This window comes from Myotis yumanensis, unplaced genomic scaffold (genome assembly GCF_028538775.1).
Source record: "Myotis yumanensis isolate MYYU_CA2020_CCGP unplaced genomic scaffold, mMyoYum1.0.hap1 SCAF_8, whole genome shotgun sequence".
NCBI lineage: Eukaryota > Metazoa > Chordata > Mammalia > Chiroptera > Vespertilionidae > Myotis > Myotis yumanensis.
This window is the reverse complement of record NW_027223759.1, coordinates 84958798-84974689: the sequence shown is the minus strand read 5'-3', so window position 1 is coordinate 84974689 and position 15892 is coordinate 84958798. Positions and strand designations below refer to the sequence as shown.

The 15892-nt window shown below is 37.7% G+C and overlaps 1 protein-coding gene across 6 annotated transcripts in view; it reads right to left on the bottom strand.

Moving 5' to 3' along the window:
* Positions 1-15892, bottom strand: part of PTPN4 (protein tyrosine phosphatase non-receptor type 4) — a 220165-nt gene that overhangs the window by 102179 nt on the left and 102094 nt on the right. For all 6 annotated transcript variants that reach the window (XM_070423142.1, XM_070423143.1, XM_070423137.1 and 3 more), the window contains 2 exons: positions 9541-9629; positions 3466-3529 (listed from right to left, as the gene is read on the bottom strand). In XM_070423142.1, the coding sequence (XP_070279243.1) occupies positions 3466-3529; positions 9541-9629 (153 nt within the window). The remainder of the gene's footprint in view (positions 1-3465; positions 3530-9540; positions 9630-15892) is intronic.

Sequence of the window (15892 nt, the reverse complement as noted above, 5' to 3'; positions counted from 1 at the left end):
AAAGGTTGCTTTGCATGCATTACATAGTTACATGTTGTACCACATACCACAAACAATGAAAAATGACAGAGAATGTCTCAGAATATGACTGCAATAACTGTTCTGTGCTCCCTCTTTTGACACTTAACTTCAAAAAGTCTATATATGATTCTGACATTCTACCAATTGAATTTGGAATGTAACAAACTTTCCCACACATATTGTAAACAATAGACATGCTAAATGTGGTATTGAGAGATAAGTAGGTTCTATAAAGTTTGGGTATTTAAAAACAAAGAGATATTACAGAGAGAAAACATTAGAAGGCACCATTCTGCAGAGTATGTCTGTCTACAGTCTTTAATCAATTGTTAGTTGACTTTTTGTTACTGATATTATCTGAGGCAATGGTTGTGAGGATTAAATGATATGCAAATGATTGGTATATTATCAGGCACACAGTAAGACCTCAATAAATGTTAGATACTATAAGTACTGTTATGATGAGTAATAACAATAGTACTATAATGGGAAGCAAATTAGAAAAGTTGACTTCTTTACTGTCTTCTACTAATATAAGGTAAAATATGTTTCTTCTCCAGTTTCCAGATAAGACATATTTTATTCCTCTAAGCATTTATTGAAACATGTAAAAAATGTTCATAAGCATCATTAACAATAATAGCTACAATCTGGAAATGACAAAACTATTCACTAATGTAAGAATAACTATTTATGGTATATTCATTCAGTAGAATACCATACAGCAATGGAGCAAACTACTGCTAGTAGTTCAAAAACATGAATGAACTTCATAATGTTAAGAGAGAAAAAGGAGACAAAAGGAGAACATTCTATAGAATTTCTTTGAAGTTCAAAAATAAACAAACTAATCCATGGTGATACAAATGAGAGTAATGTTTGCCTTTTGGAAGGGTTAAGGACTGCAAGTGGGCATCACCTCTATTAGCAATAATACCAGCTTCTGGGGTGCTGATAATGTTCTACATCTTAACATTATGTATCATACTAGAGGCCCGGTGCACAAAAATCTGTGCAGGAGGGGGGGTAGTTCCCTCAGCCCGGCCTGTGCCCTCTCGCAGTATGGGACCCCACGGGGGATGACTTAGGCCTGCTCCCTGGGGGATTGGGCCTAAGCAGGCAATCAGACATCTCTCTGGCAGCCCGGCAGCCCTCGGGGGATGTCCACGTGCCAGCGGAGAGCAGACCTAAGCTGCAGTCGGACATCCTTAGCGCTGCTGAGGAGGCAGGAGAGGCTCCGACCACCACCGCTGTACTGGCAGCCATCAGCCTGGCTTGTGGCTGAGCAGAGCTCCCCCATGTGGGAGTGCACTGACCACCAGAGGGCAGCTCCTGCATTGAGCATCTGCCCCCTAGTGGTCAGTGTGTGTCATAGTGACCAGTCATTCACAGTCTTTCAGCTGTTAGGGTCAATTTGCATATTACCCTTTTACTATATAGGATAGAGGCCTGGTGCACGGGTGGGGGCCAGCTGGTTTGCCCTGAAGGGTGTCCTGGATCAGGGTGGGGGTCCCGCTTGGGTGCCTGGCCAGCCTGGGTAAGGGGCTGATGGCTGTTTGCAGCTGGTCACACCCCCTTCAGGGTGGGGGTCCCCACTGGGGTGCCTGGCCAGCCTGGATGAGGGGCGGATGGCTGTTTTCAGGCTGGCCACACCCCCTTTAGGGTGGGGGTCCCCACTGGGGTGCCTGGCCAGTCTGGGTGAGGGGCTGAGGGCCGTTTTCAGGCTGGCTAGCGACTGAAGCTCCCAGCCTCTCCTTTTTTTCTTTTTCTTTTTTCAATTCTGGGATTTATTTACCTCCTATAATTGAAACTTTGTTGCCATCACTGGAGCTGAGAGCTGCTCCTGCTCGCTCCAGCTCTGAGGCCACGACCTGCTGAAAGCAGGTACCTGGGGTTTGTTTAGCTTCTATAATTGAAACTTTGTTGCTTTCGGAGCTCAAAGCTGGGCCGCGGCAGGCGGGGAACCTTGGCTTCCTCCATCACTGGAGCAAGCAAGCCTCCTGCTTGCTTCAGCTGCGTGGCTGCCGGCCACCATCTTTGTTGGGTTAATTTGCATATTGTGCTGATTAGCCCATGGGAGGCGTAGCAAAGGTATGGTCAATTACCATGTTTGTCTATTATTAGATAGGATACTTATTAAGCACTATACATAGTATCTGCATAATTTTCTATTTCAATAAAACTCTGTTGAAAAAACTTCCTTATTTTGTGAGCATAAATGATGGATCATAGTGACTTAGTAGATCACTATCTTCTGATAAAATACAGCTGATTCAAATACAATTTTAAGATCTTGAATTTATTTTACACATACACTGTGGAAGGCCCTCTGCCAGGGAAGGCACTGACTTTCTTTTAAATTCATGTCAACTGAATCCATGATGAATGCAAAGCCTTATCTTGGGGGGATATCTAACCAAGAGGTGGGAATGCCTCCGTTGACCTTCAAAGCCAGGTGCCGGAAAATGAGTTCTTATCTAAATCTAGTCAAGCACCAGGAATGAATTCGATTCGGACCCACCTGGAGGTGACTATTTACGAGGAAGCTACAAAAATGCACACATTCCCCCTTTTATTTACCCTTAGTAAAACTTCCTGGTATTTGGCTATAAATAAAAGTTGCTGTGCTGGCTCTGGGCCCTGTTCATCTATCAAAGAGCAGACGCCACACCCGGTCCCAGCTTTCCTCTATTTCTGTCTCAGTCTTGTTTTATTCAATTTTCTTTAAACCTCATCGAGTTCTATTCAAGATTTCATCAACCCCGGAGTTCTCTCTCTCTGCGTTGGTCGCAAGGAAAACGCCATCCCACCATATCTGACGCCACGAACAGGGATCCCCATAGCACACAACTATCCTGAAATCTGCATTGATTTGTCAAGATTTCTGAGAAATAATATACATCAAAGAATAAGATTAGTCTAATCTCATAAAATAGAAAAAAAACTACAAGATGAAGTTCTTTCCAACATTACTTTCCATGATAACGCAATATGTTGTACTTAATATATAAAAAAGACACTGCCACTACAAAAAAAGGGAGACATGAACTGTATGTTCATGAACAAGAACTAAAACTAAACACTCAGGTTCCCTAAGATAAAATGAGCTTATATATGAAGGAACTGCTATAGATTTACTAGTAAAAAGAAAAAGAACACATAAAATACTCAGTTACTCTCCCTCATGAATGAACCCTGGGGATTGATATTGAACATCATGACTGAGGTCAGTTTTTAAGCTTAAAAAATAGCAAAATGGGTAATTAGAACAACTTTAAATCATAACCACAGAAACACTGGGAAAATAATACAACTTGTCATAAAATGTGAATTAAGTCAGGAAGCAGTTATCAATAATATTAATAACACTTTCACTAGCACTAAAAGTTGCCATGAATGACCTGTCATTTCTTAAGATTTCATTTATATTAGACCAATACTCACCAATTCTTTTCTAAGTTGAATAAAAAACTGTTTGCACTTAAACGAAATTTTTACAATCTTCAACCTAGATAAAAAGAAACAGAACTGAAATATTTAAAATACTGAATAAAGACATAAATATTAGCAAATTAAGAAAACAATTATCTTAAAAGATCGATAAAATTGATAAACTTCTAGCCAGACTAAGAAAAAAGAGAATACACAAGTACTAATATCAGAAATGAAAGAGTAGACATTACTATAAATCCCACTGATATTAAAAGCATAATGAAAGAATACTATGAACAAGTCTATACCCACAAATTGGATAATTTCAATGAAATGAACATATTTTTTGAAAGACACAATCTGCCAAAATTTACATAGGAAGAGATACTTGATCTAAATGGGCCTATACAGTAGTCCCCTTTCATTTTCAGGGGATAAACTTCAATATCCCAGTGAATGCCTGAAAATGCATATAGTATTGAGCCCTACCTCTGAATGGTTTTCCCCCCTATACATACTTACTTTTTCACTTAAAGGAAGCAACTTATGGCTTCTTTTTGGCATATCCAAATTGCCAGCATCCCTAAGTTTTGCACTTTGGGCCATTATTAAGTAAAATCAGGGTTACTTGAATGTAAGTACTAAGATCTGATAACTGAGAGGGATATGAGGTGACTGATGGGCAGGTATGGAATATGCTGAAAAAAGGATGAGTCACATCACTGGCTGGATGGAGCTGGACAGTTCAAGATTCCATCACCTTACTCAGAACAGCATACAATTTAACATGTATGAATTGTTTATTTCTGGAATTTTCCATTTAAAATTTTTAGACCATGGATAACTGAAACTGTGGAGAGCAAACTGCAGATAAGAGGGGATTACTGTAGGTATTAAAGGAATTTTTAAAAAGCCACTAGGCCCACATGTGTTCACTAGTGAACTGTACCAAACATTTAAATATGATACCAATTCTTTACAATCCCTTTCAGAGTATAGAAGCAGAGGGAATACTTCCAAAGTCATCCTATGATGTCAGAATTATCCTAATACCAAAACTAGACAAAGTCCTTAGAAGAAAACTACAAAACAGTATCTCTTATAACCATAAATTTAAAAATCCTAAATAAAATATTATCATATGAAATCTAACAATTCCAAAGGGGATTTATCCCAGAAATGCAAGGCTTTTTGAAAATCAATAACTATAAACCAATACTTCACAAGACTAAAAGAGAAAAAAATTACATGATCACATCAATACATTCAGAATAAGCATCTGACAAAATCCAATGCCTAGTAATGATTAAAAACCCTCTGTAGAGTAGGAATAGAGGGAAACTTTCTCAACTTTCTATAAAACCCTTGCGCTAACATACTTAATGGTGTGAAACTAATTTTCTAAGACCAGGTAAAATGTAGGGATGTCCCCTTTAACCACTCCTTTTCAATAAGGCAAGAAAAGGAAATGAAAGATACACTGATTGAAAAGGATCACATAAAACTTTGTTCACAGATGACATAATTGTCTATGTAGAACATCCAAAAGAATCAAACAAAAAAACCTCCTGGAACTAATACTGAGTGATGATAGTAAAGTTGCAGGGTACATAGTTAATATACAAAAGTCCACTGCTTTCCTGTATAGCAACAATGACCAAGTGGAATTTGAAATTAAAAACATAATACCATGTACAATAGCACCCCCCAAAATGAAATACTTAAGTATAAATCTAAAAAATATGCACTAGGACTATATGAAGAAAATTATAAAACTCCGATGAACAAAAACGACGAAGATATAAATAAATGCAAATAAATTCCAAGTTCCTGGATAGGTTTGCCAAGATGTCAATTCTGTCCATTTTGATCTATAGAGTCAATGCAATCCCAATAAAAATCCCATGAAGTTATTTGTGAATACTGACGAATTGATTCTAAAGTTTATATGGAGAGGCAAAAAATCCAGAATAGCCAACATGTATTATAGGAAAACAACGAAGTTGGAGGAGTGAGACTACCTGAGTTAAAAACTTACTATAAAGCTATAGTAATCAAAACAGTATAGTATTCGTGAAAGAATAGCCCAAACAGATCAATGTTATAGAATAGAGAACTCAGAAACAGACCTCCATAAATAAAGTCAAACGATCTTTGAGAAAGGGCAAAGGCAATCCCTTCAACAAATGGTGCTGGAACGACTGGACATCCACATGCAAAAACAAAATAAATTTAGACAAAGACCTTATACCCTTCAAAAAAATTAACTCAAAATGGATCAGAGACCTAAACATAAAATGCAAAATTAAAAAACTCTTAGATATAACAATGGAAAAAAATCTAGATACTCTTGGGTATAGGGATGCTCTTATAGATATAACACCAAAAACATGATAATAAAATAATTGAGAAGCTTGAATTTATTAAAATTAAAAAGTTCTCTGTGAAAGGCAATAAATTAGAAAACAAGCCACAGACTAGGAGAAAATATTTGTAAAAGACACATCTGATAAAGGACTATTATCCAAAATATACAAAAAACTCTTCAAATTTAACAATAAAACAAACAACCCAGTAAAAATGAGCCAAAGCACTTAACAGACATCTCACCAAAGAAGATATATAGTTGGCAAATAAGCACATCATATGTCATCAGGGAAATGCAAATTAAAACATTAAGACAGCACTACATACCCGCAGAATGGCCGAAACCCAGAATACTGACAAAATCAAATGCTGACGAGGGTACGGAGCAACAGGAACTCTCATTAATTTTGGGGGGAATGCAAAATGGTACAGCCACTTTGGAAGACTATTTGGCAATTTCTTACAAAACTAAACTTACTTGTATCATACCATCTAGAAACTGCACTCCTTGGCATTTAACTAAAGGAATGGGGAACGCATGTCCACACAAAAATCTGTACATGGATGTTAACAGCAAGCAGTTTTATTCATAACTGCCAAAACTTGGAAGGAACAAAATGGCTTTCAGTTGGTGAATGAATGAATGAAAAAACTGTGGTATATCCAGACAATGGGATATTATTCAGCTCTAAAAAGAAATGATGTATCAAACCATAGAAGATATGGATAAAAAGTAAATGCATACCACTTAGTGAAAATATGTGCAAGTCTGTAAATTCACACTAGAGGCCCGGTGCACAAATTTGTGCATGGGTAGGGTCCAGATGGCTGGCCTGACCAGGGGGAGGGGATGCAGGAGGTTGGCGGGCCAGCCCCACCCCTTGGTCGAACTCCCGGTTGAGGGGACACTTTGCATAGTACCCTTTTATTATATAGGATTTGCTTTAATTTCCCTTGGGTAAAACCTTAGGAATAGAATGGCTCAATCATATGATAGCTTTTATGTTTAAATTTTTAAGAAACTACACAACAGTTTTCCAAATTGGTTGTACCATTGTACAAAGCAATACAGTATTAGCTACACTAGCCTTCTTATGAATACTATTTCAATACATTTACATATTATATCACTTTCATTTCTTTATTTTCAGCCAATCTATATATGTACTCATATCTGCTTCTTTCTTTTCAATCTGTTTGCCTTTTATTTCATATTCTTGACTTAATATGCTTGTTAGGACTTAAGTAACAAAGCTGAAGTAGAGAGAATAAGCATACTTTTCCCTGATTTTACTTACATAAAAAGTATTGACACTTTTACGATTTAGCATAACATTAACAGATTTTTCATAGATATCTTAATCAGGGTGTCCTTTTGTATATACAAAAGTGTATATACACTTTGAATAATTATAAAGGCAGTGTTTATAGGATATATTTCATCACCTGGCTGGTGTGGCTCAGTTGTCAAGCGTCGACCTATGAACAAGAGGGTCAAGGTACGATTCCTGGTTAGGGAACATGCCCAGGTTTTTGGGCTCCATCCTCAATAGGGTGTGTGTAGGAGGCAGCCGATCAATGATTCTCTCTCATCAATGATGTTTTTTATCTCTCTCCCTCTTTGAAATAAATGAAAATATATTTTTAAAAAATATTACAAAAATGCATTTTATTTTCAGAATTTGAGCTATCAAAGTATGACACTGTACTACTGAACCACACTGACCAGGGCTGCTGGATTATTTTTATGAACTCTATCTCCAGCAGTCAACCCTCAGTGTTAAGCTTCTACTGTTGCTTTTCAGGAAGGCATAGCTTTGAATATGCCCATAGTAATCCTAAAATGACAGTGGTACCAGTCATCCCTGTCTTTCAATAAGCACCCCAAGTGTAACACTCCCTTACTTACCCACACTCCTCTATTGTTTTCAATAATGCCCTGGGGCATAAATTCCTTTAGAAACTAAAACTATCAAATTGTAGCTTCCTCAAAGGAACAGTTTATGAGGTAGGTGTTTGAAGCTATTTCCTATCCCATCTTTGTTTTTATCTCTCCTGTTGTCTCTGGGTTTCCCTACAGACTACTTCTTGTGTAGTCTGAGTCTTGCAGTTATTTAAATTTTAATTGTATTATACAGGAACCCTGCTGATGTAGTAAGATGTGGGTTGGAGGAATAATTCTTTAATCCTATGATTAGGTCTCAGTGATTTAGTGGTCTATGACCCTTGACTATGACCTTCAGTGCTTTTCAGCTCACCTTGTTCTTAGGTGACACAAGAAGTATGGAGGGAGCCGGATGTGAGGATTTCCCTTCCCCGACTTTGATTAGGCTCTTAGTGATAAAAACCCATGTTGGTTAAGTACTGGTAAAACGGATTTCCTTGAGGGCAGACCTTCATTAAAGAGAAAAGAAAGCTCTGGGCATATTTTAAATGGTTATCTCCTGGCTCAACAGCACCATCACCTCCAACCCTTCCAGAACATGAGTAGATTTTTCTCCAATTTTCACCTTGAGAACCTGGTGAACAACTGATGGTAGAACTTATGAAAACATGGGGGGGCCTTCCTAAGGCTGAGACTTCAGGAGTTTTCATCTCTCAAGCTATCTTTGCTCAGTCTCCAGCAAATAGTCAATTACCCTTTAATTATTTCCTACCAGTTGCTGGCTACAGCAGTGATTTCTTAGTCATAGTAAACTGTCATTCTTTATATTCATCTGTCTCTCCAGTTTTGAGAGATGCAGTATGCCTTGAGTACTTAATTCTCTGAGGGATCTAAAAACAATAGTTGATTTTCATTTTTCCTTGTTTTTTTTGTTGTTGTTTTTTTGTTGTAAGGATAGGAAGGATGACTTCCAAGTTCTTTACCTCCTGGACTGGGAACCACAACTCTCTCCTCCCCATTTTATTTTCTTAATGGTGAGTGTTTTTTAAAAAATATATATATTTCTTTTTAAAAAAGGAATATTTTAATTGATTTCAGAGAGGAAAGGAGAGAAAAGATAGAAACATCAATGATGAGAGAGAATCATTGATCAGCTGCCTCCTGCACGCTCCATGCTGGGGATTGAACCTGCCACCTGGGCATATGCCCTGATTGGAATCAAACCATGACATCCTGGTTCATGTGTTGATGCTCAACCACTGGCCAGGCTTAATGGTGTTGTTTTTTATTAGTATTAATTTTAACGAAGTCTAATTTACAGAATATAAATAACCTCAATTCACTATTAAACATTTTAAAAGTGTGAATTTGAACTAAATAATTCAGGTATAACCATACATGAAAAGATATGAGGGAGCATATTTAGTATGTGGCACACTACTTTTTTTACATGTAGCTCTAATTTTGAGAGAAGTGGTAAGTGAGAAGCTTGTGTTTCGGAATCTGAAAGACCTGGGTTTAAAGTTCTACTTCATACTTACCAGTTGTTTAACCTTAGACCAGTCAACTTGTCTGCCAGAGTACACATGATGCTAGCTATTATATTACAGTATAAATTTAGAAATTCCCTAAGAGAAAAATTCATAAAGTAGTATTTCTGAGAAGCTAAGCAATTTTTGAAATAAATTAACACAATTATTTTGGTATCTTCTGGTAGATTCCAAGTAAGTAAAATAAATTTGCATGCCAATATTAATATACTTCGTCACTTTCTTTAATATGAATTATTATATTAGTAATATAAAAAAAGCAAAAGTATTAATGGAAGTCCTTACCATGGAAAGGTATTCATTCGTACCCTGTTCTTATAAATCAGAATTCCTCCTGACATCACTCCAATCATAATTTCATTGTTACTTTGATCCTTCAAAAAAGAAAATGACAAATCTAAAATACTGGGATTTATCTGTTAAAAATGTATTTAAAAACAGAATTTGTTTTTTTTTATACAATGAGACATTTTCAAAGGCACCACATCCTTTATAATAAAACCTAATATGCAAATCAACGGAACGGCAGAATGACCGGTCGCTATGACGCACACTGACCACCAGGGGGCAGACGCTCAATGCAGGCGCTGCCCCCTGGTGGTCAGTGCCCTCCCACTGGGGGAGCGCTGCTCAGCCAGAAGCCGGGCTCATGGCTGGCAAGTGCAGTGGCAGTGGCGGGAGCCTCTCCAGGCTCTGGCAGTCGGACATCCCCCGAGGAGTCCCAGACTGCGAGAGGGCACAGGCCGGGCTGAGGGACCCCCCCACCCCCCGCGTGCACGAATGTTGTGCACCAGGCCTCTAGTAACTGCGTATTTACAAATCCATATGGTAATTCTTACCTCATAAAAATAAATGACATATTTCAAATTAAACTTAAATGTTGCATTATTAAAAGTCATTATGATCTCAGGACTCTGCATAGTTTATAATTTATTTGGGACAGAAAAATTAGAATGATGAGTTAGTATCATCCTTCCATTCCTAAAATTCTTATGTTCCAATCACAAACCCAAACAGAAAGCCAAAATGAGGAGACAAATATAATGCTCTGATTGCAAAAAGTGAATAAAAAAAATATGGAGGACTTCAGAGTTTGGTGAATAAAACAGTATTTTTAATATAAGAAAACCCCTATAATTAGTATAATACAATAAAATACATCATAAAATTATAGAGTGAGGAACAATTAATTGAGAGTTTGGAAGAGTCCAAAGAAGAAAATTGAGTTGCGTTTTGAGGACTGAGTAAGAGTTTTCATGCTAACTGATCGAACTTGAATAGCTAACCTACATTATGAGAATGAATTGCATTAAATTACTTTTTTTCAGATGCTAATCAACCTTGAAATAGTTTTGCTTTTTGACTTGAAACATTCCATAGCTAAACTAAGATAGCAATAATGCTTTTACCTCCTTCTATTCATTTGCTCAAAAAGAATTGCTGAAAATATAAGATTTTATAATTGTTTCCCTAAGAAAACAAAAATATTTAAAATGTAGTTACAATAATTTCAAATTAAATAAAACCATATTAAATTAACCCATTAGGTAGGATAATACATAAAGAGGTCAAACACAACAGTGTATGCTAATTTGTCTGGATGCTCATTTTGTTTATCAATAACCAAAACCACTGTACATTATTATCAGAACCTTAAATAATTTTTTAAAGGACATCAATTAGAAGTCAGGACCAAAATAGCAGACTGATCCGAACAGATGGCAGACTTAATATATGCTCTTATTACTTCCTCAGCTCCCCATCGGAGAACATCAGAGAAGATATACGAAAAGGAAAAGAATCTGTAAAACTTGAAAACAATCCAAAACACCTGAAGGTATATAATCAAGGCACCAGACATTTTGAGGGAACTGTAAAGACATAAAAAAGATACAATCAGAATACAGAAAACCACAGCTCAAACTACACACACAAGAGCAAGTTCTATGTGGAGGTGGAAAGAGAAGTAAATTTAAAAGATAAAGTACAGAGATTAAAAATGGCAGTGGAGTGAGTGGATGCTGCACAGATATGCTCCAAGGAACAAACTGGAATTACAACTAAATTACAGAAAAACTTCCTGAATAATCAACGGAAGACTCGCTGGAGAGAACCCTGATACCTGAGGACCGAAAGTGGAGACCGCATAGAAACTGGTAGGAGTGGCAGAGTGGTAAAAGGGTTGGCTGGGCGCCCACAGACAGCAACTGAAGTTCTAGAGAGCTATCTCAGCTCTGGGGGTTGCCACTGAGAACTCTAGGGTCTAATCCCCGAGCTGGGGCCCCCAGCAGAGAACACCACAACTGAAAAGGGTAACTACATAACATCTGGCTGTGAAAAGCAGTAGGATTGCTGTTTGCCAGGGAGAGACAGCTGGAAATTCAGGCATCCTCTTAAAGGGCCAACACACAAAATTCCCTGTGGAGCCACCTACCTTGTGCTCTTGCAGAGGGAGGGCAGAGTGGACTGAAGCTGTGTGAACTGAAGCCACGATCCGGGGCTCAGGAGTTAGAGCTCAGAAGGCAGACACCCTGGTTTCCTGTGCTGAGTCATTCCCTTATGCTGTAGAGGTCATATTTCTCACGCAGGCATTAGGTATACAGGCGACCTTGCCTGTTGGGGAAGACAGCTGATCCACCCCATTGGAAAACACCTTGCCCCACAGTGCAGAATTGCTGAGGCCCAATTAAGAGACTGAGAATAACAATTAGCTTCCAGGCAGAAGCAACTGCCAAACACTGTTGACAAAAACTCTTGCCACACCTGTGGATGATTGATTGAGGACAATTTAAGACAGAATCATATCAGTCTGTAAATAGATATGGTCTCTGGAGGCTTACAGTCTTTGCCTGACCTAATCAGTCAGAAACAGCATTTGACACTGTCCTGCATTAGAGATTGAGAGGCGTAGCAGATCAATCTAATAGATAGTCACAAACCCAAACAGAAAGCCAAAATGAGGAGACAAAGAAACAACCCCCAAATGAAAGAACAAGAGAATTCTGCAGAAGAAGAGATAAATAAAATGGAGATCAGAAATTTATCAGATAAAGAGTTCAGAGTAAGGATGGTAAAGATGCTCAAGAGAATTGAGAAAAGATACAGTAACTATGAAAGCAAATAAAGAACAACATAGCACAAATAAAGAAGACATTGGAAGACACAGCTGATTAAAGGAAGCTGAGGATCAAATTAGTGAATTAGAAGATGGGGTTGAAAAAATCACTCAATCAGAGAACCAAAAAGAAAAAAATGATTGAAAAACAGGAGGACAATTTAAGAGAGCTGTGGGACAAGATGAAATGTAACAGTATTCGAATAGCAGGTGTGCCAGAAGAGGCAGAAAGGGAGAAGGGATAGAAAACTTCCCTAACCTGGTAAAGAAAAAGTCACACAAGTTCAGGAGGCACAGAGAACCCCAAGCAAGAAGAACCCAAACAGGCTCGTGCCAAGACACATCATAATTAAATTGCCAAAAATTAAAGTCAAAGAAAGAATCTTAAAGGCAGCAAGAGAAAAGCAAACTCTTACCTACAAAGGAGCTCCTATAAGGCTGACACCTGATTTCTCATCAGAAACTCTACAGGCCAGAAGGGAATAGGATGAAGTACTCAAGGTAATGGAAAGCAAAGATCTAAAACCAAGATTACTATTATCCATCAAGGCTACCATTCAAAATAGACAGCCAAATAAAGAGCATCTTGGACACAAAAAGGCTAAAGGCATACATCACCACCAAGCCAACATTACAACAAATGCTAAAGGGAAAGCTGTAATGAGGAGAAGAAGAAACAGAGAGAAAAACCTAGGCATACAGAATTAAACAGAATTAAAATGGCAATGAATAAGTACCTATCAATAATAACCTTAAACGTAAATGGATTAAATTCTCCAATCAAAAGGCAGAGGGTAGCTGAATGGATACAAAAACATGACCCAACTATATGCTGTCTACAAGAGGCCCACCTTGTGTGTCTACAAAAGACACACACAGGATGAGAATGAAAGGATGGAAAAAAATTTTTCCGTGCAAATGGAAAAGAAAAAAAAGCTGGAGTAGCAATACTTATGCCTGAGAAATTAGACCTCAAGTGAAGGCCATAACAAGAGATAAGGAGGGCTACTTCATAATACTAAAGGGAGTGCATCAACAAGAGGATATAACTCTGATAAACCTATATGCCACAAATATAGGAGCACCCAAATACATTAAAAAAACAACAACAAAAAACTTCTGGAAGATATCAAGGGAGAGATCGACAGCAATACAATCATAGTAGGGGACTTTAATACCCCAATGACACCACTGGATAAATCTTCTAAACAAAAAATCAGCAAAGAAACATCAATCCTAAATGACTCACTAGATCAGATATTCTTAATTGGTATCTTCAGAACACTTCACCCCAAAGCTATGGAATATACATTCTTCTCAAGTGCACATGAACATTTTCAAAGATAGACCACACATTAGGGCACAGGCTAAGTCTCTACAAATTCAAGAAGACTGAAATTATAACAAGAATCTTCTCAGATCACAATGACATAAAATTAGAAATCAACTACAATAAAAACAATTAAAAAGTATCAAACACATGGAGGGTAAATAGCATGCTATTAAACAATGAATGCGTTACCAAAGAGATCAAAGAAGAAATAAAAAACATTCTGGAAACAAATGATAATGAAAACATAGCAATCCAAAATCTATGGGGACATATTGAAAGGAGTCCTGAGAGGGAAGTTCAAAGCTCTACAGGCCTACCTCAAAAAGAAAACAACAACAACAACAACAACAACAACAGAAAAACTGGTAATAAGGTATCTAACTCTACAACTAGAAAACAGCAACAAGAAAAAACCAGTGTAAATAGAAGGGAGATAATAATAATGATCAGAGCGGAAATAAATAACAGAGACAAAAAAAAAATCAATAGAACCAAATGCTGGTTCTTTGAAAGGATAAACAAGATTGATCAACTGTTAGCCAGGCTCACCAAGAAACAAAGAGAGGACCCAAATAAACAAAGTCAGAAATAAAAGATGTGAAGTAACAACTGATCCCACAGAAATACAAAGGATTGTAAAAATATATATATATACTATAAACAACTTTCCTAAAACAAACTGGACAACCTAGATGAAATGGACATATGCCTAGAAAAATACAATCTTCCAAAACTCAATCAGGAAGAATCAGAAAATCTGAATAGGCTGATAACTACCAATGAAATTGAAGCAGTAATCAAAAAACTTCCACCAAACAAAAGCCTAGTGCAGACGGCTTCATGAGGGATTTTTACCAAACATTCACAGAAGAACTAACACCGACCCTCCTCAATCTATCCCAAACAATTCAAGAGGAAGGCACACTTCCAAGCTCTTTCTATGAAACCAGCATTACCCTAATCCCAAAACCAGATAAAGTCACTACAAAGAAAGAGAATTACAGGCCAATATCCCTGATGAACATAGATGCTAAAATGCTTAACAAAATTTTAGCAAATCACAACTAGCAATACATTGAAAAGATCATACACCATGACCAAGTGGGATTTATTCTGGGGATGCAAGGCTGGAACAATACCTGCAAATCAATAAACGGGATATATCACATAAACAAACTGAAAGACAAAAATTACAGTTGATGCAGAAAAAACATATGACACAATCCAACACCCTTTTTAAATAAAAACTCTCAGCAGAGTGGGAATAAAGGGACAATACTTCAACATAATAAAACCTTATATGACAAACCTATAGCCAACAACAAGACAGAGATGCCCACTTTCACTACTCCTGTTCAACATAGTACTGGAAGTGCGAGCTATAGCAATCAGCCAAGAAGCAGAAATAAAAGGTATCTAAATTGGAAAAGAAGAAGTAAAACTGTCCTCATTCACAAATGACATGATATTGTACATAGAAAATCCTAAAGACTCCATCAAAACATTACTAGATTTAATAAATGAATTCAGCATTGTGGTAGGATACAAAGTTAACACCCAGACATCTATGGCTTTTTATACACCAATAATGAACTCACAGAAAGATAAACTAAAAAAACAACCCCATTTACCATTGCAACAAAAAAATTAAGATAACTAGGAATAAACTTACCTAAGGAGGTAAAAGACCTGTACTTGGAAAACTACAGAATGTTGAAAAAAGAGATGTTAAAAGTCTCCTAAAATTTAATAGGCAAGAGCATACAATAGAGTCAAGACAGTATTTTTGGTCTCTTAAGTGGCCCCAGGGCAAGGTGTTTTCCAATAGGGTGGGTCAACTGTCTCCCGCAAGGCAAGGCAAATGTATGTGGGAAAGATGTCCGCCCCTATGTGAGGGAATGACTCAGCATAGGAAACTGGGAGTGTCTGCCTTCCAGCTCTAACCCCACGTCCAGTTCTGCTCACACAGCTCCAGTCCACTCTGCCCTCCCTCTGCAAGAGCACAAGGTAGGTGGCTCCACAGGGAATTTTGTGTGTTGGCCCTTTAAGAGGGTGCCTGAATTTCCAGCTGTCTCTCCCTGGCAGACAGCAACCCTGCTGTTTTTCACAGCCAGATGTTATGTGGTTACCCTTCTCAGCTGTGGTGTTCTCTGCTGGGGGGCCCAGCTCGGGGATTAGACCCTAGAGTT